The sequence below is a fragment of the Oryctolagus cuniculus genome, chromosome 3 (genome assembly GCF_964237555.1).
Source record: "Oryctolagus cuniculus chromosome 3, mOryCun1.1, whole genome shotgun sequence".
Taxonomy (NCBI): Eukaryota; Metazoa; Chordata; class Mammalia; order Lagomorpha; family Leporidae; genus Oryctolagus; species Oryctolagus cuniculus.
In genome coordinates, this window is record NC_091434.1 from 79,511,279 (window position 1) to 79,538,425 (window position 27,147).

The 27,147-nt window shown below is 37.8% G+C and overlaps 1 protein-coding gene and 1 long non-coding RNA gene across 4 annotated transcripts in view; one reads left to right on the forward strand and one right to left on the reverse strand.

Annotated features, from left to right (window-relative positions):
* FAP (fibroblast activation protein alpha) overlaps nucleotides 1–17,104 on the forward strand; it is an 81,163-nt gene extending 64,059 nt beyond the window's left edge. For all 3 annotated transcript variants that reach the window (XM_070071537.1, XM_008258670.4, XM_070071538.1), the window contains 6 exons: nucleotides 4,605–4,659; nucleotides 13,181–13,280; nucleotides 14,335–14,399; nucleotides 14,894–14,966; nucleotides 15,237–15,310; nucleotides 16,740–17,104. In XM_070071537.1, coding sequence (XP_069927638.1) covers nucleotides 4,605–4,659; nucleotides 13,181–13,280; nucleotides 14,335–14,399; nucleotides 14,894–14,966; nucleotides 15,237–15,310; nucleotides 16,740–16,841 — 469 coding nt within the window. In that variant the 3' untranslated portion in view covers nucleotides 16,842–17,104. The remainder of the gene's footprint in view (nucleotides 1–4,604; nucleotides 4,660–13,180; nucleotides 13,281–14,334; nucleotides 14,400–14,893; nucleotides 14,967–15,236; nucleotides 15,311–16,739) is intronic.
* LOC138849168 (uncharacterized) lies at nucleotides 310–11,813 on the reverse strand. Its single transcript, XR_011387587.1, has 3 exons — nucleotides 11,694–11,813; nucleotides 1,683–1,727; nucleotides 310–525 (listed from the first exon to the last, which is right to left on the reverse strand). It is a non-coding gene; the product is annotated as an uncharacterized lncRNA (long non-coding RNA).
* Nucleotides 17,105–27,147: the final 10,043 nt, after the last annotated feature.

Genomic DNA, 27,147 nt, shown 5'->3' on the forward strand with positions numbered 1-27,147 from the left:
ATATTTTCTTAACTTGGTCTGGCTATCATTTATCTTAAAGTGATATTTTTGCCAAATGTGAAAATAATTTTTATGAGGAGAGACAATAAATATGTAGAAAATGATTTATAGTACTAATGACCAATGCTATCTCTTGATATGTCAGTCATTCTAACATCCTTTCACTTCTTAACATGGCTCACAATTGATAAAAAAATCTGTATTCCTCTAATAATAATCGTCAGAAAGCCAAATATCTGAATTTGTTCAAGCAGTGTGATTCTACCTCAAAAATTTAAAAATGGTCCAAGATTTCATCAGCATCACATATTTTTAGGTTGGACATTCATTTGCAGTAAAACCAGGGGTCAAGTTTGGTTTTATTAACACGAAGCTGCCTGTTTTGTTTTCGTCTAAGAAAAATGGATTCATTTTACATATTAGAAATCATATTCTGAAAACATTCAGAAGGAAGACAGCTGAATAATCTGATTTCTCCTTTCCATCCATGTTTTCAGCCACAATTTATGGTTCCAACATATTTTCCTGAAACAAAAAGCATATAATCACCAAAATTGTTGTTTCTTTAGAAAAAGTAGCCAAGTTTTTCTAGACTATTTCTCCATATTTGTTGGGTTTCTGTTATTACAGTGTAAGTGAAATTAGAGAATAGTAGTTTAGAAATCTAAATGCTAATAGGCTAATTGCACCCTTATTCATGGATGTATACGCATGCATGACAACTAAAGGTGGAACACTGTTTCAAAGGAAAGAGCAATTTGGAAATACCATGAATGTATTTCTTTTGTTACCTTAATCTCATTAATAGTTATTGATTTCAATGCAATGTAGAGAACATAGATTCTATTTAACAGCTAGGGACTAGGCCCAGACAACACTGCTCTGTATTTTTTATCTCTAATAAAAGCAGAAGAGTTTACATTCACAAGTAATTTTTTTAAAAAATAGAAAAGTAATCAGGGCTGGTCTTGGCTTTGCTTGTCATTAAATAACACTAAAATCTATAGTCATTAGCAACTCCTTCTCCAAAGCTCCATATTTCTTGCTGATCCAGGCTATTAACTTTTTTGGAGAAGTCATTTGTCCAATAGATAGGCAGTCAAAGAAAAACTCTAGCAAGATATCAATTTTGTATACAAAGACTACAATGTGCCTTAAAGAGAATATAAACACAATTGCCAGTATTACAGTCTAAATTTTTTTTGACAATTGGGATCACTTTTTTGTGTGTTTAAACCATACAATAAACACCAAGGACATATAATGCCAAGACTAAATAAAAGCATGTAGATAAAAATAATGTTTCATTTGTAATTCAAGTAGATCTTTTCCAAAGTTTGTAGAGTTAAATAGCTTATTTTGCAACTTCTTAAAACCATCACCATCATTACATCATCATCACAACCCACCAATAACCACAAAAATACATCATCATATTTTGTGCATTTATTTATCACTATGAATGAAGCATTAAAACACAAGAAGAAATAATTTATTGAGGTATTCTTCGGATGGAATTAAATTTTAAACTTGAAGGCCATGTAGAGACCTTAATAGAAATTCTTACTTCTAATTCTTACACAAAACCAGAAGTTTTACTACACAGATTGTCACAATAACATCCATTTGTTTTGGCACTTAGAGTTGAAGATAGATCAGAAGTGGTAGCTAGAAATATTTACCTTCTTTGAGCAATTTTTAGGATGGAATCAGTAAACGTCTTCCTCCTGTAAGTCAAGCACATGTTCTTTCATTTACTCAGCCATTCAGCACCTAAACTTATAAAATACTAATATATGCCAGTGTGGCATACTCTGTATAAAATCATGAAATTAAAATCTCTGCTTTCTATGCACTCATAATCTAGTAAAACTGAATATAATATCTACACTGTGAAGGGACAGCATTTCTATTAGGTGGAACTTTCAGTAAACACCCAGTGAACATAGGGCAGCTGAGTGACCCATGGGAAACCTGTATAGAGCAGTGGATATGGCTCCAGGGCTGACCTTGACTTTGCTTGAAATCATGACTATGCAAATTTGAAAAGGAGGCCTTAAAACTCAATGACTTGAAAAAAACAAAAGCTAAAATTGATAGAATCATAATGTTAACCCTGGGAATGATAGAAACCCATGCCCATGGAAGTGTTTTAGGTATTGTATCCACCAAATGCCTGACTTGGTGAATCAGGATTGTAATCCTCCATTAGTAGCCTTCAAATTTCCCCCTAGAGAATTCAATATGCTCTTTCGAATCTCGTATAAAATATAGTCCACCTAAATTTTCTACCTACCCATAGAAAATTTTGAATAGAGAATCTTTAAAATGTTCCTGGAAAATGTACATTGTCTTCTAATTTCATTTTTTGAAGAACTTTTTGAAGTACCCTCATAAATATGTGGAAACAATTGAAGTACTAGTAGAACCAACAAATAAATTTTAAAAAGAAAAATGGGAAAAAATAAGCCATGCAGACCTAATTTTTGTGTTTATTTATGCAAAGGAGAGTTTTTCAAAGAAGATACTGTGAGATCACAAATATAAGTAAAACTGGAATTTGCTTTCTTTAGGGTTCTCAGTATATAGGCTGTATATGAGAACCATAACCTTTTGGTGGTTATAGGCTCAACGCTGCTCATCTGGAGTATATTTGGCATTTTTTACATACTCAAAATTTTTGAAATTTTACATGACTTGGAGTTTAATGGTAGTGAGCAATTGTACAAAAAATATTCTATCATACTGTTATAAATATTATCAAGGAGACCTTTTCAAAATAGGCTAATAACATCACTGGGATTCCAAATTGACCTTGGCCTAGGGTTGTTTTTATGATAGAAAAATTAAAAAGTTCAATCCAGCCTCTGAGATTGTAAAAATATTATTTTCATAAGTTACTACCATTTTGTTGATTTAACTGCATTATCAACAGTATTTCTGATAATCCTCCTGGAAACTCCTCAGACTTTGGAAATGAATTTTATAGAGCCCTGCTGGTCTCAAAGTACTCAAATTATCTAGCTAACCTTTAACCTAGTCCTGCCACATTAAGTGTTAATGTTTCATATCCATGTTAACTATTGCACTATCATTTCCTGTAAATGTCATCCTTTTTAGAATAAACCGAGGAAGGGAGCTGTTAAGCATTTCCTGTTCCCATGCGTCACCTGTTATTTGCTTTTTACCCCAGATGCAAGGCAGAATGATTGCTAGCTTCTGGGAGATCATAAAATCACGACTGATTTTATGGCTCAGAACTGTCTTCAAGTACCAACAGCACGATTATTATTTTTTTTACAAGAAATTGAACCTTCTCTTCTTTCACTTGGGTTTTGACGTTTGTGGAAGGCTGTCTGAAAGGTCAAAATTGGCTGCACATTTTCTCTGCTTCACCCTGAGCAGCATCCACACAGGTAGCAATTTTTCGTTTGCTACTGCATTTCTTCCCTGTACACTCCTCAGTGTCCTTCAGAATCAGTGTCGGGTAAGCTGTGACTAACGGGGCCTCTTCCCATCTGTTTGTCCCGGGCACTTGCCCAACTCCTCTATGCATCAGAAACATGCATGTTGAATCAATGCAATGAGTGAAACGGTTGCCGTGAAATCCCTGTAAGAAACTCCATTACTCAACGAATGAAAATCACTCCGTTCTTATTCCAAAGAAGAAATGACAAGAAAGAGAATTAACTGCAGAGAAAAGAAACCAAACTATTTTTCTAGGTCTGTGTGTCTGACTTTGGCCTCCTCCTCCCCTTCCTGCTACTGTTGCAGACAGTAGCTTGTGCAGAGGCACATCTAGTTCATCTTCTACCACTCTCCTCTATGAGATTTCTTAATGTTTTTTAATCAAACCACCCCCCAAACAGATCACATGTTCTCTGGAACATGAGCCATTAGGAGTGAACTTGGTATAAATTAATCTGAAACACTCTTGTATGGACTTTGAAGGTTTCCAGTGACTTTTAAAAGCTGTTCCTAAGGAAAAGTTTATTTTCAAAATAGTTTTCATATGGATACTCTTCTTTGATGGAGCTAAAACAAATCACTTCCTGATCTTAAAACATACATGCAGTTATCCATACCTTCATGAATTGAGGGTGTCTAAGTATGAAATGAGATAAGAATTGATATTTTTTCAAATATGACTAAAAATTAAATGGAGATTATTACTAGCAACTAAACAAACAAGATCATTTGAAATTCTTAAAAATCAAAGCAGCAACAACAAAACCTTGTTTCCAGAAGCTAGAAGTTTGGATATCTGGTCTACCTAGAGGTGCTACTACTTTCTTGTGTTCTTAGGAGGCAGCCCTGCCCCTTGACCTCTCTGATTCTCACCCACTCGGTCAAAATTCTAGGCCTTCAGCCATGAGAGTACTGCTTAATAAATGCACAATGGAGTCAAAGAGGATCCTTCAGCCTTTGCAGAAAACATGATAATATTATTTTAATTATTTGTAAATGCAACCTTATTATGCATGTCTTTAAACAAAGAAAATGCAGCATTTCTATTAAATTTTTGGATTAAATATGCTTGTGTAATGAAGTAAATGTCATGTGTACACACTTAAAATTCTAAAAATTTGTTTCTTTTACTTTAGAAAATTCATAGAAATGGGTTTCATTGATGAAAAAAGAATAGCCATATGGGGCTGGGTGAGTTGTTTTATATGTTTTATGCCTGTTATTCAGTTCAGCAATCATCATTCTCTAAAGTGTTCGTTTATAAGGTTTCTCATGAAATGTTAATGTTGCAACATAATTTAATCTGTCAATGGAAACAGTCAGTATGGATAATCTGGTCTTCAAATTGGTGGTTTTCAGTATTTATTCCTTTTTTAATCATTTAACTTCTTTACTGTACAGCATATCAACTCACAGTTTACACATTTTTATGTAATTTTTAGTGTTTTTATTAAATTATAGCATACAGAAATGAAGTATATGCATCAGATACTCCATTTCCCTCAATATTTTAGAGTTAAATATTTATTTTTCATCTTATATGTCATTTTTATGAAATGTTGAGTAAAAGTCTGAAATTACAGGAACTTAGAGAATGTGTATAACATCATACCTAGCCTACCACTCTCATATCTTGGCTGTTTGACATTATTTTCCTTTTTCCCTTCTTTTTCTGTCTTTCTTAAGTTTTTTTTTTTTTTCAATCAAAATCTTTTATTAGACCTAATTTTAATTTGTGCTAACTGGAAAGATGTATTAGCCTCCTTATTATAAGTTACAGAGACAGTTTCTGATGTTTGAGGAGCTATTTTGAGAATATACATTAAACAGAAGTAGCAAAATTTATCAGTCATGGGCAACATGGGCAAGGAAGTCACTGGAAAGTTAGCAAAATATTGGAAAGAGTTTAGATTTGCCCATTATAAATTATGATAATTAGCCTTCAAAAAAGATTTCCTGTTTCACTTTTTGGTCTGAATTTGTACATTTGCAAGTCAATTTGCAGCCGGTTGTGCTTGGGTTGTTTTTCTTGGCTGTTTTCTCTGAGAGCGGCCTGCACAAGATGGAGGGAATGAAACCCAATATTGAAGCGAATCTGCAGGATTCAGCGCAACTCTCAGCTCAGTGACCAGATGAAGGGCTGTTAGGAATTTCGAGAAAGTTGTTATTTCAAACCATTTGGTCCTTAAAACTATCAAATGTTAAATATCTAAACAGAATGGAATTCAACATGGGTGAAAATAAATGAAATATTTTTATAGTGAAATATTGCAGATAAGAACTTTCCTACATTCCATTTTCATGAAATTTCCCAAATCCTTGAAAAATTCTAATTTTAAGCTGAACACTGAACATATAATCATTAACATTTCTCCTAGAGTTATGCTTTGCTTTTAAAGTACAAGCTTTGAAATAACCATAAAGTAGAACTTTTTGTTTCATTTATAGGACATACTAGGTATTAGTCTGGTAGAGAACCAGCTATGTTGGATAACCTAAAGAAACTACTCATCATCCAAAAATATACTTCTATCAGCCTGAAATTATTCAATAAGAGATTCTCACCACATCTAATTGTGCAAATGCTACAGAAATAAATAGTATATTAGACCTTCTTTATTGCTTATTCTCCAATAAGTCTGATTGTGAAGGGACCTCTGAGAGCATGTTTGAGGAAAGAAAGTAGCAAGGGGACTGCCAGTGAGTACAACTTCTGAGCTGACCCCAATCAGCAGACGGAATCAGAAGGCAGAAAAATACCTTAATACTATTCTGTTTTAATCAAGTCTTTTGGTTAAGACCAGTCAATGTTTATGAAGCCATCTATCTGACCACCAACATTCATTCTTTCATTCAGGTAGTAAATTTTCTTTGGTTCTCAATGAATTCTTGTACTAGGCTTTATGGGGAAAAAATATGGCCCTCTTGTGGGAGAAAACAGACAACAGACCAGCAATGGCTCAGCTATGTTCCAAGTATTAAGAGAATTGTAACTTGCTGTGGAGAACAGAGAGAAGAGTGGCTAATTATTGCTGTGAGCCTAAAGGAAACTCCTTCTAGGTAGAGAGAAGACCATGTTACCCAGGTTCTTGGGTGCCCACAAGCCTGAGAAATTTGTGCATGAGAAATTTGGGTTGGCTGGGGATGCCTAGAACTTTAAAAGATTAAAGTATTGGGAGGAAGGTGAAGGAAATGTGCCTCCATAGCTTGGTAGCCAGATTAAAAACAGCCCTTTGGGTCACCTACAGGAGAGTTGGTTTTGGATCTGGATCTGGCTCTTTTCATTTTTTTTTTTCTTTTCACCCCTGTCTCTTTTCATGCTGTTGTGTCTCTAAGATCAGTACACCCTGTTAGTTCTGTACATATTGGTGTATTTCTACATATAGATTTTACCTTCACCACCCCTTGAATCTTTGGGAAAATCCCTTGTGGCTTCAAGGATGATGATGCCATTTCCCTGCCACTAACACCCACTTGTATTCAGAGCTCCATCCTTCAAATGCCTACTGGTCACACCTTCTGAACATCTTTCATGAGCCTCAGTTTAATGTACCCTCAAGATAAGCTTGTTATAATCCACTTTAAATCTTTTTTAAAATTTTTTTAACTTTTATTTAGTAAATATAAATTTCCAAAGTACAGTTTATGGATTACAATGGCTTCCCCCCTCCCCATAACTTCCCTCCCACTCGCAACCCACCCATCTCCCACTCCCTCTCCCATTCCATTCACATCAAGATTCATTTTCAATTATCTTTATATACAGAAGATCGATTTAGTATATATTAAGTAAAGATTTCATCTAAAGGTCTCACTCCACCTAGTGACCCAAATAAGAAAGCTCAGAGCTGTTTTCAACCTCCCCCTCTCCCTGACTAGAGAAGTTTTTGGTTCATAAATTCTGTGAATTCTACCTTCAAATTTGAAAGTATTTTCTCACCATCCCACTTGTGTTGCCTTAGTATGAGTTTCTTCATGTGTTATTTAGGCCACAGCTTTTCGAACTTTAGCTTTCCTAAGCATCACCTGAAAAGTTTGTGAAGTACAGCTCCAGAACAGGGCCCTAAAGTTTCCATTTCTGAAATGATCCCAGGTGATTCTAGAGCTTTTGGCCCATGAAGCACAGGTTGAGTTGCACCAGTTAAACAATTCCAAGGGCTTCTTAACCATCCTTTCTGCTTTGGCCTCACAAGCTTCAGTGTTGCCAATGAAGTTATCATTAACAAATACATTTTTAGCACACTGATTTGTGGCTTTGCTGCTTATATATTTTCTAGGTTCCATATTGCCTGCAACCTAAAGCCTGAATACACTTCCTTGTATGGGAGGCTCTCATCTAAGTTTGATTTTCCTGTCTCATTTCTCTCTTCCTCCACACTTTAGTGGTGACTTCCTTGCCCCCATGATTTATACATGTTGTTCCCTGTACCTACAACATCCATACACTTCTATCCACTTCCTCCACTCCCCACCTTTCCCACCCCTAACATGGAAAACTTCTTCATGGTTCTTTGTGACTTTCTCTGTGCTCCAGCAGCTCTTTACATCTCTCTAATGGGAATTACCACATTTTAGCTTATCTGACTATTGGTTTCTCCCATAAGATGGTAAACTCATCAAGGGAATAGATTTGTTTTTCTTTGGCCTTGTTTCTCAAATATTTAGCATAATACTTAGCCATATAGAGAGTCTTAAATGTTCATTAAAAAATATTTAACCCTAAAAGTCGATGTTCCCCCAAGGTGTGTCCCAGTAGTACCAGGAGACTTTCAGTTCTAATAATTTGGTAAATCATGAATTCTATACAGTAATGTATATAAGCTCAATGAATGGTAAATGAAGGAAGCTGTTACATTTTTCTTATCACAATATTAACAAAAGTATTTGATTTCACAATTTCGTATTTCTCTTCCAACCTAAAACACGTATTAGTAATTTTTTCCAGACTTTTTTTGAAAGGATTTATTTGTTTGAAAGGCAGAACAAAAGAGATATGGACACACACACACACACACAGAGAGAGAGAAAGAGAAAGAGGGAGAGAGAGAGAGAGAGAGAGATCTTTCAACTGCTGGTTCGCTACCCTAATGGCCACAATGGCCAGGTCTGGGCCAGGCTGAAGCCAGGAGCCAGAAGCTCCATTCTGGTCTCCCACCCAGTTGGTAGGGGCCCATGCAGTTGCGGCATTTTCTACTGCCTTTCCAGCATATAGCAGAAATGCTGGATAGGACTCAAACAGGCATTCTGATACAGGATTCCACTGGCACATGTGGTGGCTCAACCTGCAGAGCCACAACACCAGTCCCCTGCATGGGAACCTCTTTGAGAACTGCTACTGATGTCATTAGGGATCACTGTTAATGTCAGAAATAGTATTGACTACAGAGTGGAAGATGCCTGGGGTGGAAAGTACAGAGGGCCCAGGGGTTAGGATATCAGTAATACTAGAGGCAAACACCAAAGGCCTGAAGGTAGCTGGTGAAGTAGTTGGGAAGAGGCCATAGCTCTGATCGCTCTTTTACAGTAAAATAGCAGAGATATAGGAAAGTAGAGGTTGAAAGGGGGAAGACATTGGAAATGACCATGTGTAGCACCTATCAGGTAAGAAGGTGTCTGTTTCCATGAAGTATTTGTCAACTTAGCAGTCGGAGAAATACACCATACTCAATCAGACAAGGTTTTATGCAGTCAGCTGGTAAGCAAGCTGCTACAACTCTTAGATATTTCCCTCCATTATCTATATTAGGCAGGAGACAGGAAGTATTGTGTCTTCCTCTTTTATTTTACTGGTTCACACAAACCAAAGCCCACTAGCCCTGATTGTAGCCATTTTTTCAGTATCCACCAAGCATCCACAATGGTGTCTAAGGGGTATGTGTTTATGACAATGGTTCTTTTCTTTTAAAGAATTATTTTATTTGATTTGAAAGACAAAGATACAGAGAGAGGTAGAGCCAGAGAGAGAGAGGTCTTCCATTCCACTGGTTCACTCCCTAAATGACCGCAATGGCCAGAGCTGAGCTGATCCAAAGCCGAGAGCCAGGAGCTTCTTTCAGGTCTCCCATGTGGGCACAGGGACCCAAGGACTTGGGCCATCTGCTACTGCTTTACCAGGCCATAGCAGAGAGCTGTATCAGAAGAGGAGCACCCAGGACTCGAACTGGAGCCCATATGGGATGCTGGCACTGCAGTGGGGCTTTAACCCACTGTGCCACAGCGCCAGCCTCATATGACAGTGGTTCTTAAGCTTGGAGATTTTGCCCCTCAGGGGACATTTGGCAATGTCTGGAGACACCGTTAGCTATCACATTTGAGGGAAAGTTATTGGCATCAAGTGGATAGGGCACAAATGCTGTTAAATATCCCAAAATGCCCAGGAAGGCCCCCTGCAACAAAGAAGTATACAATCCAAAGTTTCAATAGTATCAAGGTTACAAAGCCCTGATATGCAATAAAAAATTGAAGTAATTATGCTGACAATTGAGAAGCAGTGAATGGTTTTTTTTGAATTATTAGAATAACAGCAACATTTATGGGCTTTGCTTTGTTGTTATAGGCCTAGCCAGGTGGTGTTGAATAGGCATTAGTTTATGATTTAATCTCAGTTCCAGTCTCTCCCAGTGACTAATTATAAGCTATTTGAATTGCATTGTTGTGTAATCAACAATGGAAACATGGGACAAATGCACCTCCAATGAGACTTGTTAGACTCTGAACTTATATTTCCCCAAAGAGGCTGCCATAGTGTAGGGATAAAGACTCAATGACATCAGTTAAAAAGCCAAGTGTCCTGCAACTTATTGTCTCTAGAGTCATTGTCAGTTCATGTCAGGTCTCTGTTTCTTCATTATGAAATACAGCAATAATTTCCTCATTGAGTCACTGATGAGTTAATAGCAAAGTGACATATTTAATAAATATCTATCCATTCCTTCTCCGTGATAGGCCACATTCTCAGTGCTGGTGACAGAAGCATTGACAAGACAGACAACAGCTTCTATCCTAATTGAGCTGGGAATACTTGGGGAGAAAGACAATAAGCAAAATAAAAAGGGGAATACAAAGTGCTAATCAATAAGAACTATGGGGAAAGACAAATCAAAATAACAAGGGGGGGGGCACATATAGGGTACATTTAAAATTAGAAGGACCAGGAAGTCTCCTTCAGGTGACATTTAAGATTTGAAGAAGGGAAAAATGTGTCAAGCCAATACTGAGGAAAGAACATTGGAGGGGAAAGGTCACAGAATTTGCAAAGGTCCTTAAAATAGATGGGGTTCAAAGAACATCAGGAGAGTCAATGAGCAGGATGGCTAATGGGGAGAAAGAGGCAGAGGTGTGAGATGGGAGATCAAAGACAACATTTGGTCCTACAAAGACCATGGCAATAACCTTGGCCATCCATTATCTAGCTATAACTATTGTCTGCAGGTAGAATGCCCCAATGTGCATTACAGTGCAAGTGAAAGTATTCCATAAACCCTCCTTCAAAATTCTGTGCCCTTCTAAGAATGTTTTTAAAAATATTCTTCACTTCAACAAAATGGCAAGGCATCTAAGTGCAAAGGACAAAATTCTAGAATTCTCATGGCCAATCTGCTCTGTAGGTTCTTTCCTTGCGGCAGCCACCCACTCTGCCTGGAGCCCCACTCATGGGGGAGCAGAAAAAAGTCAACTCGGGCTTCCCCTCCCTCTTCATTTCTACAATAGAAACAGCTTTTCCCAAGCTGCCTGAGCATTTAAAGTATACCTTCTTTTGTTGTGCTGCAGATACAGTAGCTTTTGCTCCTACCATTCCTAGAGGAAATTTGTGTTCATTCTGACCACAGGAGAATTTTAATTCAGTCCAGCACTAACACCTAATCACTGAGGAGGTACAGACTCTGAAAATCCCCATGATTTTAAGCAGAAATATTCAAAACCCTTTTTACTCTATGCAAAAGTGTTCTATTTCAAACCTCACTCCATGCTGTTTCCTGCTCTGGGGCATGGGACAGGAGAGACAGGACCCAGTATTTATATTCGTAGGGAACACACTTTTCTAATAAAACTGGAAACAATAACAATTTTCTAAAGGTTTCAGGCATATTCTGCTTTCATTTGAACTTCAAGTCAAGAAAGAAGGAAATATCTTCCATTCCAGAAATAGTTGTTGCTAACCTTCTAATCAAAACAAATTATTTTTATAAGTAAAAATTTAAACCAGATAGAGAATTTTCACTTACCAAAATGATTTTCAAGCCCAAATGTTCCTGCTGTTTTTAAAATATATTTCCCTCTATTAAAACATGGCTTAGTTCTTCTCCAAATATAATAAAAAGAGGCCATGGTATAATTGGAGCCGCCTCTTTTATTCTGTGTTTTGCAGCCAACGGTCCTCAATAAAATTCCCCAGAGCTGGAAACATAAAACTGCAAACTAGTTAGAGAGTGCTTCATTTAACTGTGGAAGTCTGCAAGATTGTTGATCTTACTCTCCCATTGCCTGTGTTTTGTGGGTTAAGAATAAGCCCTTGCCACTGGCCTACTACCGTCAGCCTGTCTGTCTGTCTGTCTCCCTCTCATTCTTAACTCATCTCACTTACCTTCTCTCTCTAAAGACTGACATATCGTTGATAAAGGGTAACATGATCTATTCTGACCTGAAGGAAGCAGTTCCCAGTCCTGCAAACAAGACATGGCTCAAGCTAGAGATCACACTACCCCCATATGATTTGCATAGGCACCCTTGTAATCAGGGCAAGAATTAACCCGGAGAGTCATTTCCTAATCTAGGGCACATATTTCTTGGTTTGTGTCCCAGATCCCTGCTTAGTCCACATTCCCAGGAGACACACTTCTCTCTGAGCATGTTAGTGCAGGCCAATTTGTTTTCCCAGATATGGAGCCTTGTGATGCTCTGTTCATTTCTTCACATTTAGGAAAAGGTTCAAATTTCCAAGTGAAATGGGAAGAGATCTCTTTCTGCTATCAGAGTCATATTTGTGAATCACTTGTGAAATAAAAATCAGTGAGAGCCAAATATACTCCTGACTCTTCAATTGCATCCCCTTTATTTTTTTTTATTTTTTTGCTTTTCTACTAAATTTGTGGGAAAATACAAGATTTTTAAAGGTATAGATGACTTTTCTTCCTTTGCACTTCTATATCAAGAAATCCTCAAAACAGAAAATATAACTACTTTAATACAAAAATTCTGGCCTTGTCTTAAACTCTCCAAATGGTTCTTACATCCTTCTTTTGGTGTTCTCCTATGAAAATAAATAACTTAGTACATAGATACAAGTTTCGCCTCTCAGGACTTTTACAAATTATGGAGTATCTTACATGCACATTTTGGGAAGAATTTCCTTTTTCTGTGAATCTCTTTCAACTAAATTTCTTTTTTTACTCAAGTAAAGTCCTAATTGGAAAGATACAGAGGGAAAAAGATTGTTTGCCAAAAACTGCAATTCGAACTATCTCTTAAATGGATCCTATGATATGTTTAAGAGGATATATTATGATTAGTACACAATTATTTATAGTTTATTTGGGATAACAATCATGTCTAGTAGAAATTGTTACCAAGGGTGAAAGCTATACATTTAACCTGCCCTTATTCATATTCCTCAGCTCCCTTCAGTCCTAATTGTGAGTAGAGTTGTTGTAAAATTATGAGGGAGAGCTTATGAAAGTGAATCTAAAACTGAATCCTGACAATGTCTCTGCAGTCATACGGAGGTTATGTTTCATCACTGGCCCTTGCATCCGGAACTGGTCTTTTCAAATGTGGGATAGCAGTGGCTCCAGTCTCCAGCTGGGAGTACTACGGTATGGAAACATTTCATAAATGTTGCCGTGAAAACATTTAACACATAATTACGCTATATTTGGGGTTGCTAGGAAAACAAATTAGGCAGTAAAATTCACCCCAGCATCACCGGGAAAAATATAATCTGTAAGTGAGGTTGTTCATACGATTCATTCTAATCACATTGTAACGATCAAGTAAATTTTAAACTGAAGATTTTTTCGTGCTCCATTATATCTTATTTTCCCCCAGAAACCTTAAGTTTCTGCTAAGCCAAATCTGTAAAAATCAGAGCTTACTCTATATTTTTACAGGCATTCAGTTGAAGACAACTGACTTTTAAGCACATCTTATAGAAAGTCGGGCCAGAGCCCTGTAATTCGCCACCATGTCACAGTCTGCAACTGCCAGCTCCAGTGCTCTGGCAATCATAGAAATAAGAAATTTCTTTGAGAAGTAACCCTCCTATTTTGTGATTAATGTCAATGCAGGATGATGACATGGAAATAACTCAAATAATTGTCCAAAACACAGCTTTCGTCAGATCCTCTTCCCTGTGTTGGGGTAGAAATAAGACAGTTGTGATTTGTAGGGAATGTATATTCATGAAAAGAAAAGTGTATGCGTGTGTGTGTGTGTATGTGTGTGTGTGCGTGTGATGGGAGAATAGATCCAGAGGATATTACAGATGAAATAAGGCACTGGTAAAAGTACTAGAGGTGGCTGCTCTTGTGATTTCTTTCAAAATGTAATTAGGTCATTCTACAGCATCAATCCTATCTCAGTATTCCCCCCTGCAAAAGAGTAGAAGTGAAAAAGCTTAGGATGAGTGACAGGAAGAGTTTAGATGCTCTTGTACCCATGATCTCTTGCTACTGCCTCCTCTAGCCCAAGTGAGGCAAATTGCTCTGATGACACACATACTTTGAGCCCAATGATTGTATGAAGTAAAGCAAGAATTTATCCCAAGAACTTCCTAGGGGAGAAATAAGGAGCAGTGATCAAACCGGGAGGTCTTGGTTAACTAGATGGAGTGCATCACACAGAAACAACATATCCTCATATATTTTACAGCATCTATCTACACAGAGCGATTCATGGGTCTCCCGACAAAGGAAGATAATCTTGAGCACTATAAAGTAAGCATTTTCATTTTATTTAGGTAACTAATTTATTTCAAGTGTGCTAAATAATTTTAAAACAGTAATTTAGAGTTTGCAGTTTTAATTTTGGGTCCCCAAGCAAATATGATGATCTTTTGTTAACTGCAAAACCTATCACTAAGAAGAATTTTACTCCTTTTGGATCCTACTACTCCCTTCCTTAACCTCCCTCTTCTTGAACCACCTCCCCACCCCACCCCCAACCCCTACACAGCTTGAGCGGGCATCATTTATGCCTAAGGTCTCACTCATATGTAACATATGACACATAAACTTTCAGTTTTTCAAACTAAGAATCAGATGGAAGTAATGCAAATGATGATGAAAATGTGTTGCTCTGGCTCTTAAATATTTATCAACCAAAGCAATACATAATTTCAGTATTGGTGCTAAGTCCATTGCACAATGATTTAGCTAGTTTTCTATTAGAACTTGCAGCAACTAAAATGTTAATTTTTCCTCTTTTCCAGAATTCAACTGTGATGGCAAGAGCAGAATATTTCAGAAATGTAGACTATCTTCTCATCCACGGAACAGCAGATGGTGAGGTTTAAGCAAGACTCTTACACATAAAAATACTGAGCCAGCATCACTTTGTTTAAGAAACATTAAGCATCCTCCTATGCCTTTGCTCAGGGTCAGTACCTAAGAGTCAGGGACATTTCCATATCTGAGTGTGATTACTCACTGCTGACAATGTCAAATGCATGACTAGATAATTGTTGGTGCTCATTTCCAGGCAGTACATTGTCACTCTATGCTTTCTGGTATTTTGCAGCACTTTAACGCTCTCTCTCTCTCTCTTTGTTACAGATAATGTGCACTTTCAAAACTCAGCACAGATTGCTAAAGCTCTGGTTAATGCACAAGTGGATTTCCAGGCAATGGTACATAATTTTATTTTACTCATGCTCATGGCCTTAGACCCCCCAAGCTAAAAGAAGGGGATCTTATTTTTTAGTAAAACCTGACAACCAGGCTGCCTGGTGGAGTAAGTAGAACATTAGCAAATGGATCTTGGATGTTTCATTAACTCCCTAATGGATCTTTGGTAAGCCAGACCATCTCTGGGACTTCCAGTTGAGTCCTATACAATAAAGCAGCTCATAAAGTCAAATGATCTTCCATCTCAGATATCCAGTAGTTCTGCAATCCTGTGTACATATGTGTAGCTCTATGTTTAGAGTATCTGCAAAACCTAGGCATCCCAAAGCATCCAGAAGATTCTGTTTATGCATTAAGAAGCCATCACAGAACATTATCAGAAGCCTCCAAGGTCCCCTGAAGTTATGCAGCTCCACTAAGTTTTAGGGAATTTTTTCATGGATGTGTTCTCAGCCCGACACATGCCTGGCTCATCACAGAAGCTCACATTTTTACTGAGTGAATGAATGAATGAACTAAATGTAAAATACAGGTAGCATGAGGAGTGGGAAACAGAAACAGAGATGGAAGTAAGGTGAAAGTCAAAGGTAGGGTTGCAGTTCTTGAAAGCTACTGTCTCCCCCTTCATGGGCACAAATTCTGCTTCAATGCATAGATTGAACAAGAACCTGGAAAAGGAGATTCCTTTTAAAAACTTGTGTTTTGAAATAACCCCAAAATGGTGAAGTAAGCCTTTTCCTGATCCTTTTCATTGTGACCCCTAAAATTAATTTGACTCAAAATATATAAATAGGTAGCCTTAAATCATTACCACTGCCACCTTTATTCAGTGCAAACAATAATCTTACTGGTATCTCTTCAACAATGAAGTTTAAAGTCATAGTACTATCTCTCTCCTCCTTTTATTTTTTACAATGCTATTTTTAATTCTTGTAAAGAGTACTTACAGCTGAAGGTGGATACATTATATTGTGGGATTCTGTAACAGAAAACAATTAGAGTCACAGGCTAAAAACTTCATGGGATTTTGAGCTACAGGAGTCTTAGGGAAAATCAAATCCAATCCTTTGGATTTTCAAACGATGACACCAAGCACTAGAGAAGCAAAGTAACAGAACCAACTCCCAAGTCCTAGAACCCCTGCCTCCTGATCCCCCAAGATCCTGACTCCTGTGGAAACTCAACTACCAAGATCTAAAATAAAAGTTTAAAAAATATGAAACAGTAGTGGTTAATTAATGAAAGCTCTTTAAATACTCTTGCTCTAAATGTGTACGTGCAAACCATGTCACTTATTCAAGTGTTTGTGAGCAGAATTTTCCCATGATATGGGGGGAATTGTAAGGTACTAGAAGCTCACACAAAAAAGTCACAATGAGATACATTTTTTGGCTTCAGGAATAAGAAAGGTTTCTCTCCTTTGTGTTTCAGTGGTACTCGGACCAGAACCATGGTATGTCGGGGCTGTCCACGAACCACTTGTACACCCACATGACCCACTTTCTAAAGCAATGTTTTTCTTTGTCAGACTAAAAATGATGCAGATTGAAGCCAGTATCACAATCTGAAAGTTTGTCATTTTACTTTTTCTGTTGTAAAATGCTGGTATAAATAAACACATTAATGTTTTAATGGCAGGTAAAAAAAATGATGAGGACTTGGGAGTTGGGCTAAATATGTTTACACTTTCATGTACTCTGTGAACAGAGAAAAGAGAGCCATGCATTTTGCTTTGGGCACAGTGTTTTATCACGTGTTCATTTGAGAGAAAAATAAAGTTAGAAGTTCAAGTGCTATTGTGTTGGTGTTTATTGATTTCAACTTGCAGAGTCTATCATAGAAAGAAGTGCTTGTCCAAGAAAAGGGCATGAACAATAGAGCGAAATGGAGTTCTTGTCCAAGGCACTGCAACGGTGACCACAGAAAAGTGCAATCTGGACAGTTCTGAACTTTTGTAATGAGAACTTCACATGCTAAAACAAACAACTCAGGGTAGGCAAAAGCAGTGTTCAGAAAACACAGTGATGAGAGATGTTCCTACTCCATGGTGCCCCCGCCCAAGAAATTTCTATTAAATTTCTTCCAGATTCCTTCAACATTGCCAAATAGAATTTGATAGAAATCAGATCAGACTTTTGAATTCAGGCTCCTTTTAAGAAACACTTCAGATTTGGAAATGTTCCTGTTTTATTTCCCTTTTTAGCATCAACAATAATAACTGCCTTTGGATTGCTAAACTAACCAAATTAAAACAAAAGTAAATAAATAAAATGGACATCAATAGCTACAGAGGAAATTTTTCTTTGAGATTTGGGAGGATGGGTGTAATGTTACATATAAAGTTCATTTTGGAAAACAAAAGCCAACATGCCCACAATCCCAAAAGTAATGCTTTGCTAGTAACTGTCATCATCCATTAGAAACAATGGGCAGCTTGCCATGTCTGTGATTGCAGTAGAATTCAAAAGATCCACACAGGTCACCAGAAGACACTTCTGGAATGAATGTTGGAAGTATCCATCAAGGACTTTTCATTGGTATGCTCTCCAGCATGGGTCTGCCCTGGATCATTCCTCCTCATTCCTAGCTGGATTCTTCCCAACTGCCGCCAGAATACCCTCATGCATTCGCTCATGTTCTACAGCCAGAAGAACCAATCCAGGCCTGGGACATCATAGCAGCAAAGGGCCTTACAGATCATCACCCATAGTCTCCTCTAAAGCTTTCAGACATATCTCTAGGCCCAGCATTCCTCCACTACTGCTCTCTGGAGCCATGCCACCCACTCAGGTCAGGGAGCCTGGACCACACTTTCACGGATTCAGAAGCAGTCCCAGCCCCTCATCTTTACCTGCTTGCAAGGGCTGATGCCCTGAGAACTGGAGGACGCCACTGCTTTCTCTCTCTGTTCTGCACAGAGTAGCCTCTTAAGCAAGCCCAAGGACAGCCTCACAGTTATGTCATCGTTCACTCTTCAACTTTGGAGAGGAGAATAAACAACAGTTATTTCTTAATATTACATCTAGGGAGACAACAGGGTAATCACAAATGGGAAGAAGGTCAAAAGTCTTCGCACCCCAGCATGTTTCCTACCTTCATGAAATTTACAAAGCTGTATTCTAGTATCAGTGTGCAGTGAGCAGTATCCAGCCTCCATCCATTGCTCCCAGAGCCACAGAGACAGCTTCTAAGAGACAACTGTCAATGCTCCATTTTCCCACTTGGAAACCTCCAGAGACCCTCCATTGTCTAAAAAATAATATTCCAGCTCAAGTGCACGACACATAGAACCCTTGACTCTCTGTCCCCATGCAAATTTTATAAACCATTTTCTTTACACCAGCCTCCTTAAGCCAAGAATTTCCTTAAATATGCCATGTTTTTCCACATGCATACATATTGTGAAATGTTAGCAGTGCTGCCCAGTGTGGCAGCCATGAATCACACCTAAAGATAAATCCAATTGGCCGGCGCCGCGGCTCACTTGGCTAATCCTCTGCCTGTGGCATCGGTAACCTGGGTTCTAGTCCCGGTTGGGGCACCGGATTCTGTCCCAGTTGCTCCTCTTCCAGTCCAGCTCTCTGCTGTGGCCCGGAAAGGCAGTGGAGGATGGCCCAAGTGCTTGGGCCCTGCACCAGCATGGGAGACCAGGAGGAAGCACCTGGCTCCTGGCTTCGGATCGGCACAGCGCGCCGGCCACAGTGCCCCAGCCATAGTGGCCATTTGGAGGGGTGAACCAACGGAAAGGAAGACCTTTGTCTCTCTCTCTCTCTCTCTCTCTCTAACTCTGCCTGTCAAAAAAAAAAAAAAAAGATAAAGCCAATGAATTCCAATTGAATGAAAGAGGTAATGATAATAATAGTATAAAAAAGTCCTGGAAGCAAAATAAAAATGAAATGAAACCATTAAAATTAGATAAAATCAAAATCCAGCTCCTCAGTCACCCTAGGAACATACCATTGCTCAGTAGTCAGATGTGGCTAGTGGCTTCTATATTGTTGAGTGCAGAGGTAGAACATTCCCATCATCATGGAGAGTGCTTTAGGACAACACCACCCAAACTGCCTATGTCTTAGAACACAGCATATCATAACAGCTCATGAGTGGATGAATGCCTCTGTGGTCATAGAAGATTCAGGTTTTCTAACTTATTTCTGATGAACCCTTCTCTAACCCTCTCAGGAAGAATCTTTTAGGTATTCCTCAGCATTCTAAGCATGTTTTCATGTATTTGTTCATTCATTCATCCAACAAACATGTGTTGAATATGACTACATAGCAGACCTTGGACAAGACTTTGAGGATGGAAGGGGGACCAAGGCAACAACTTGAGGAGCACATTTTTATTACTCATTTTGCACAACTTTATTACATTCTTCCTTGGGGTTGAAATTTAAGGCATATAAAGCACAAAAGGGAGAGATTTTTAAGTAGAAAACACCAAATTCAAGAAGATAATTAGAAAACATCCTGGCTTTTCTGTTTGTTAGAAGTTGATGGTAGCAATAATTATCCTTACCACATTTTATTCTTGGATACAAGATTTAAGGAGGGGAGTATTCCAACAATTAATATTGCATAGCATAACCATCTTGTACCTACTACAAACTTGAAATTTTCATTCATTCATTTAACACATGCAATTGCAAACCACTATTTCAGGTATAAAAGGTGATGAAGACAAATTTTAGTATGTGTATCAGGAAAACCAAAAAATAATCAATTTGTAAGAATAATCTCAAATATTATCTCACAATACTTGCATTAGAGTTATTTGAAATTCTAAATGACCATCTAATATTTCTTAGAGTAAAAAGAGAGAAGCTGTAAGCATATGGGAATTTGACTAAATGAGGGAACTTTCATTGGGATGTTAATAAAAAATCTTAAGTCGACCTCAAAGTATAAAATGCATGATTTATTTTCTTCAATGAACATTTATTGAAAACTGTGCTAACATGACAGTCTGGGTACTGCAGGGGTTACAACGATGAATACATGTGACAATTTCTCCATTTCTAGACTGTTTCAATAAAGGCGACTTAACGAATCTGATTTTCCCAACATTTGAGCATTTTTCAGAAACTGACAGATCTTTATGCAAATGTTGTTGCCAAGCTGTTTGTAATGGTGAAATTATACTTTGACAGTAACTCTTTAAAATATATTAAACCCAGCTAAGGTTTTTTTGGAAATGTTGCCAATTAAATGACTTTAATGAGCTTCTTGATGGTAATGTAATTAAAATTCAGATGTTCTAATTGTAAAAAAAAAATTAGTTCTGGGAAAGTTAACAGTAAAATAAGCAAATGTAAAATGAATTAGGGCTAATTTAAATGGTGATTATGTGGTCTTCTGAGAAGATTCTACCAAAACAATGCTTTCAATTATGCTGTTTATAAAGAAGAAAGAAGGCACCTAACAGAGATTTTGAATTTATCCAATAAAATCGATATTTGAGTTTATCCAGTAAAACAGATTGAAAAATTCTGAATGCAGTAAATCATTCTCATCCTGTGAAAGGAGAACTGCTAAAACACTTCCTTGGCATTAAGGACAGGTACCTTGGCAATTGGAAATGGAATAATTTTTAATTCAGGGAAAAATAAATGCCTGGACCATACTAAGCTTTTAGTGGGGAAAACTATCTGGCTTCTAACAAAAATCTCTAATGACCACCTGCTCTGATTATTGGCATATAACACTAACATGCTGGTCATGAACACTTCTTTTTGACACACAGGTAATGTCTTTGGCAAGCTAGAGCAGTATGATTTTATTCTATTGGCTTCTAATTAATACTCAGTTACTTACTCCACTTACTTAAAAATTGCTTTGACAGTTTAGTTCTTAACAAATACTCATTGGCACAGCATTCTTTCCTTTGCTCTGCAGTTATAGGAAACCTGTGAATAAGAGAAAGCTACAATCAGTCAAGGTCATGACACAATGGCTTGACAACTTGTTTTCCTTCTTTCATAATTACTGTTCATTGATATGCAAAGATAGGATCATCTTTGCTAGCCATCAATTGTTAGGAGCAGGAATTTTTCTCACTGCTACACAAGGTGAAATTTTGGAAGAACTGTCTTAATGAAAAATGTAATAGAATACAAAAAAATGATTTGTATGTTAAAAAAAACTATTCATTCCCACATGATTTGGTAGGTTGTTACTGAAACATCCTTTCAGAAATTCTTGGACATAATAGAAAATTTGGGATATGTTATAAATTTGTTTGTATCACACTGGCACTAAGCTAAATTTCCAACTTTGTGAAGTCATTGGTGTGAGTGTTTGGTACAGTGGCTTAAGTTGTTGCTTAGGACACCCAACATTCCATTTTGGAGAGTCTAAAAGTCCAAGTTAATTCTCTTTTGATCTGGTTTCCTACTAATGTGCACCATGGGAGGCAGCGTATGATGGCTAAAGTACTTGAGTCCCTGCCACCCACATGGAAGACTTGGATGGAGTTTCAGGCTTCTGGTTTTAGCCTGGCCCACTCTTTCGGGAAGTGCACCAGTACATTGAGGATCTGTAACTACTGTCTCCTCTGTCTGCCTCTCTGCCTTTCAAATAAAATGAAAATAAACAAATTTCTAAAAATGATGATTAATGAGGAATATGTACTCATCTGAGTGCTTTTTGTACCTACAGGAAACAGTACTCCTCCCTCATTCCCTTCAGAAAATTAATAAAATACTTTGCAAGATTGCAAATTCCTTTGAAGTAGAATACAACATATCTTATTCTACGCTTTAGTTGTAACATGTTTCTTATAGTACATTTTAGAGGAAGTATACCATAGTAGGTAAGGCCATGGATGCCAAAATCAGACTACAGGTTTTGAATCCCAATTCAGCAATATAGTAGCTGTGTAACTTTGGTCAATTTTCATAAATTCTCTTAGCTCCTATTTATATGTGAAATGGGGACAATAATAGTTGTCACCTCACGGATTTCATTGAAAGACTAAAGTAATTATTATTTGTGAAGCTAACAGAGTCAGGCAGATAGCATTCATAGATGCTTGTGATACACATAAGATATACCTCTTTTTAACTGCCATCTTCAATAAATCATTTATCAAGGAACTAACAGTCTGAGTCAGAAGCCAATAGTTTCTTCCCCATATGAAGGAATTTTGTATAAGTGTCAGACTCCTCAAGTACGTGGCACTTATAAATGAGACTCTATTTCTAAAACAATGTGGTCTTTTAGGGATAACAAGTATTGATATCATGAGTATCCAAGGAAGCTTATCTTCCTTGATACTTATCTTGAATGAGTTGTTCATCACTGTATCTCTGTACCTGTTTGAGGACTAAGGGCAATGTGTAGCTGAAGGACATGGACAACACATTTTCTCTCCCAGCTTCATGAGCAAATTACAAAGTACTACAGAGGCCTTCATCACTGACCTTGCCCCCTCTTCTCTTTCATTGCCTACCAAACTCCAACCACTCTAGACTCCCTTGGAGTTTTGAGGTAAGCAAAGCTCATGTTTCCTCTTTCTTTCTTTCTTTCTTTCTTTCTTTCTTTCTTTCTTTCTTTCAAGATTTATTTATTTATTTATTTGAGAGGCAGAGTTACAGAGAGAGAGACAGACAGACAGACAGAGACAGAGATCTTCCATCTTCCGGTTCGCTCCCCAAATGGCCGCAATGACCTGAGCTTGGCCGACCCAAAGCCAGGAGCCAGGAGCCTCCTCCAAGTCTCCCAAGGGAATGCAGGGGCCCAACCACCTGGGCCATATTCCACTGCTTTTCCAGGCCATGAGCAGGGGCCTGGCTCAGAAGTGGAGCAGCTAGGACTCAAACCAGCACCCATAAGGGATGCTGGCACCACAGAGGGAGGCTTAGCCTATTTACACCACAGTGCCAGATCCCCCACATCTTTTCTTAACTTTTCGCTTGGCTGTATTCTCAGCTCAGGTGTTCCCATCTTACAGAGAATTTCCTTGATCACTGGATTCAATTTATCTTCGACTATAGTCATAAACTTCCTATCACATTATCTGATGTTATATTGTTGATAACACTTAGGAGCTTCAGAATAAATCTCCGTGTTCTGTGGGTAGTAGGCTCCATAAAACTTACATTGTTAAATGCTGCGTGATATCACAGCAGACTCATAGAATGGCAGCACTCCTGCCTCAGAATCAACCCTTGGGACATTCAGATCTGGCTAAAAGGTCCATGAGAGTCTCACAGGCATGGAAAGCCATGACACGGTGGCAAAAAAACAATCTAAATGAAAGATCCTGGTGAACAAGACCCCAGCAGAAGGAACAGGCCATCAAGGAGAGAGGAGCCTTTCTCTGAAGGGAGGAAGGAACCTCCACTGTGATACGGCCTTGACTAAACAAGTTCAGAGTCGGTGAACTCAAGGGGCTTCCATAGCCTAGACAGCTCATAGCAAGAGTCTCGGGTGATTGCTGATGTCATAAATCAGAGTGCCAATTGTTAAATCAACAACGGGAGTCACTGGGTACATTCTCCCCACGCAGGATCTCTGTCCTTAATGTGTTCTACTATGAAACTTAAAAACAACACCACTAGTCGAACAATACCCTATATCTTGTGCGGTTGTGTGAGTACAGCCTGTTGAAATCTTTGCTTAGTATGTACTAAGTTGATCTTCAGTATATGAAGGTAATTGAAAATGAAACTCGATGAAGGGCAGGATGGGAGAGGGAGTGGGAGAGGGGAGGGCCACGGGAGGGAGGGAGGTTGGGGGGGGAGCCACAACAATACAAAAGCTGCACTTTGTAAATTCACATTTATTAAATAAAAAAAACTATATAACAAACAAACAAACAAAAAGAAACAGAAAAAAAAGAACTTAATACTTTACCCTTTTAGTATTTTTTATGTTCTACTTAAAACTATTGGTTAAACTCTGTAATTAATACACAATTACTCTTAGGTGTTTAATTAATGCTATAACTAGTACTCAAATAGTATTTTACACTTTGTGTTTCTGTGTGGGTGCAAACTGTTGAAATCTTTACTTAATATATGCTAAATTGATCTTCTGTATATAAAGATAATTGAAAATTAATCTTGATGTGAATGGAAGGGGAGAGGGAGTGGGAGAGGGGAGTGCTGTGGGTGGGAGGGAAGTTATGCGGGGGAGGAAGCTATTGTAATCCATAAGCTGTACTTCGGGAATTTATGTTAATTAAATAAAATAAAATATAAATATAAAAAAAATAAATGCTGCGTGATCTTACAGTAGTGTAGCCTTCAAAGTGAAAAGGAAGAAAAAGACATGAGCAGCAAGTGACCCAGTCAGCAGAGAGTGGTGTTAGAGAGGACGTGAATCTTAGCCAGAGATCAAAAAGAGGTTGGCTTTGAAACAAAAATAGATTGGATTAGGAAATGAAAACACAGCCTACTGTATTGTCCTAAGTTAGATACTCACTGCCCCTAGATGAATCACAGGGACTCCACAGTCTGAGGAAGTTTGGCACAAAATGTTCAGACTGAAAAAAGTCAAATAAATATCTGGAATGCTACTAGGTACTCTAGAAGCCTTTACTTAGAAAAAAAAAAAAAAAACCACTAGTTTTCAAAAGATAACATTTTATTTAATAAAATGTATTTAAGCACAAATGGTTTCTTTAATATTGTAGAACAAGGACCTTCATGCCTTCCACTCCTTGTATCTACTGATCAGGTCATACGTTCAAATCCTGAATGTTTGATGAGTTGGTTTTTAAAATTCAGATAATAATCATAGAACAATGAAAAATAAGTCAGTGAAATACATCTTCTTAAAGTTGTGCATTGTAGATCATATTTTTATAGTTCATGATTCAACATAAGTGAATTGAACCTTCCGGGATTCAACTAATGCAAGTTAGTGGAAGAAACACTTAGAAGTGTTTCTTCTTGATGTCTTTGAGCATTGAAAAATTGCCAAACCGAATCCAGAGAACTGATTTCTACACCATGTGATTTGAACAAGTTCCTTCACTTCCTGAGATCTGATTATTTCCTCTGTGTGTGACAGGAACTGGTTTAAATACATGGCCCTGAAAGTATACTGTGATAGCTGTAAGAATTCGGTATCCTATTAGAGGATAGTGCATTGAATTCCTATGCCTTGAATGCCCTTACAAAATCTGAGGCCCATAGATTAGATAATAGAAATCAATCCCACATTTTAATTCACTCTTCTATCTTCTGGGTCTCAGCATTATCTAGAATCACAGGGGTTATGCTATTTCCTCTCAATATGGATCTTTTGTAGCTCTGTTGTGGAACTATTTTAGAGGGATAAGTGGACCATGTTTGGTTGGATAACAATCATAGATCCTCTGGAAACACTGAAACTTCAGTGTTCTCCTTGCTTAGTAAAAATGGGGCCAGGAACCCACTGTGGTCCTTGCTTAATGCTGATCTAGTGGCATTTTCAAAGAGATTACCATCCCATCACCAACTATTATCCTCCCTTGAGAAATCTGATTTTATATGAGCTAGTCTGATCATTGAAAATCTTGTGTTGGATAAGTACAACAGAGGCATTGGAATAGAGCTCCCAACCTCAAGTAATCACTGAGGTCAGGCAGGCTACCAGAACAAATGAAAAGCACCTAACTTGGAAGGTCAGTGAGATTTCTGGTAAACTAAGGGGGAAGGACTCTGGTGAGTGGATGGGTGCATCAAAAGGGATAATAACTGCTTGTGGAAATTTGCCATGTGGAAATAGGGATCTTTAGATTTTTGTTAATAGAAATAAGAAAACTAAATCTTTAAATGTAAACGCTATCTCAATGTCGAACTCTCGACAACTAACTTATGAGTAAAGGAAACTGATCTGTGTGTCACATGGCATGTGGGTTACCAATTTCTATTTTAAATAATTAGTTGGTTGCCTTTTTTGTGGATGTCAATTATAAACCAGGTCCTCCATATATATTGCTCCATTTAATTTTTGAAACTCTGTGTGTGTGTTTCTGATTAGAAAAAATGAGCAGAAGCTTTAGAACTTGCCTAAGACTCCATAGGGCCAGATCTACTGAACCCTGGTCTTCCTATCACCACCATGCCTCCCTCCCCATAATTCTGACAGTCCTTCTTGTCAGATATTCCTGAAGGAAATGTGGGATGCCTCTCAGATGACTTTGTTATCTATTACTACCACTGTTGTCAATCAAATGTTCAAAATAAACAAATAAACATAACCATAGTATGTCCTTATCAATAATTATTGAAATGTAAGTACAGATAATGAAGTAGTCATTAAATGACTACTAAAAAAAATTGTAGGCTGGTTTCAAAAATAGAATTCTGTCCTCTGTAATTTATGACTTCTACAGGGTCTACCTCTTGTTTCTGGCCCAATCTGTGTATACATACAGGCAAGTCATCCAATATGTAAATACAATTCGTGACTGGACTCAAAATGATGTTAGCTTTCCAATCTTCCTATCACCTCTCCTCCACTCGTCAGTGTTTCTTCTTGATGTCTTTTCGCTCATGCTACCCCTGTACTGTGCCTTCCCACACTCACTTGCCTGCCAGCTCCCACACCCTGGCCATGGAACTACAAATGGGGGCAGGGTGAGGGGGAAGCTTTCATGATATAACACAAGAATGGTCCCCAAGTTGTCATCAGGTGCATCATGCCAAGAGCACTCAGGCTGCCAAAGCAGAGGCTCCAGAAATAAAGAACAATGAGCTTGTAAATTTGAAGTTTTATTCTTCCAGATAGGTTTTCAGAAAAACAAAAAGTAAAATTTAGAAAATTCTATGTAAAATAAGTATTTTATGTTTCTCCCCCACTTTTAGTTAGTGGTTATCAATTTATGCTTTTTAAAAAGTCACATGTA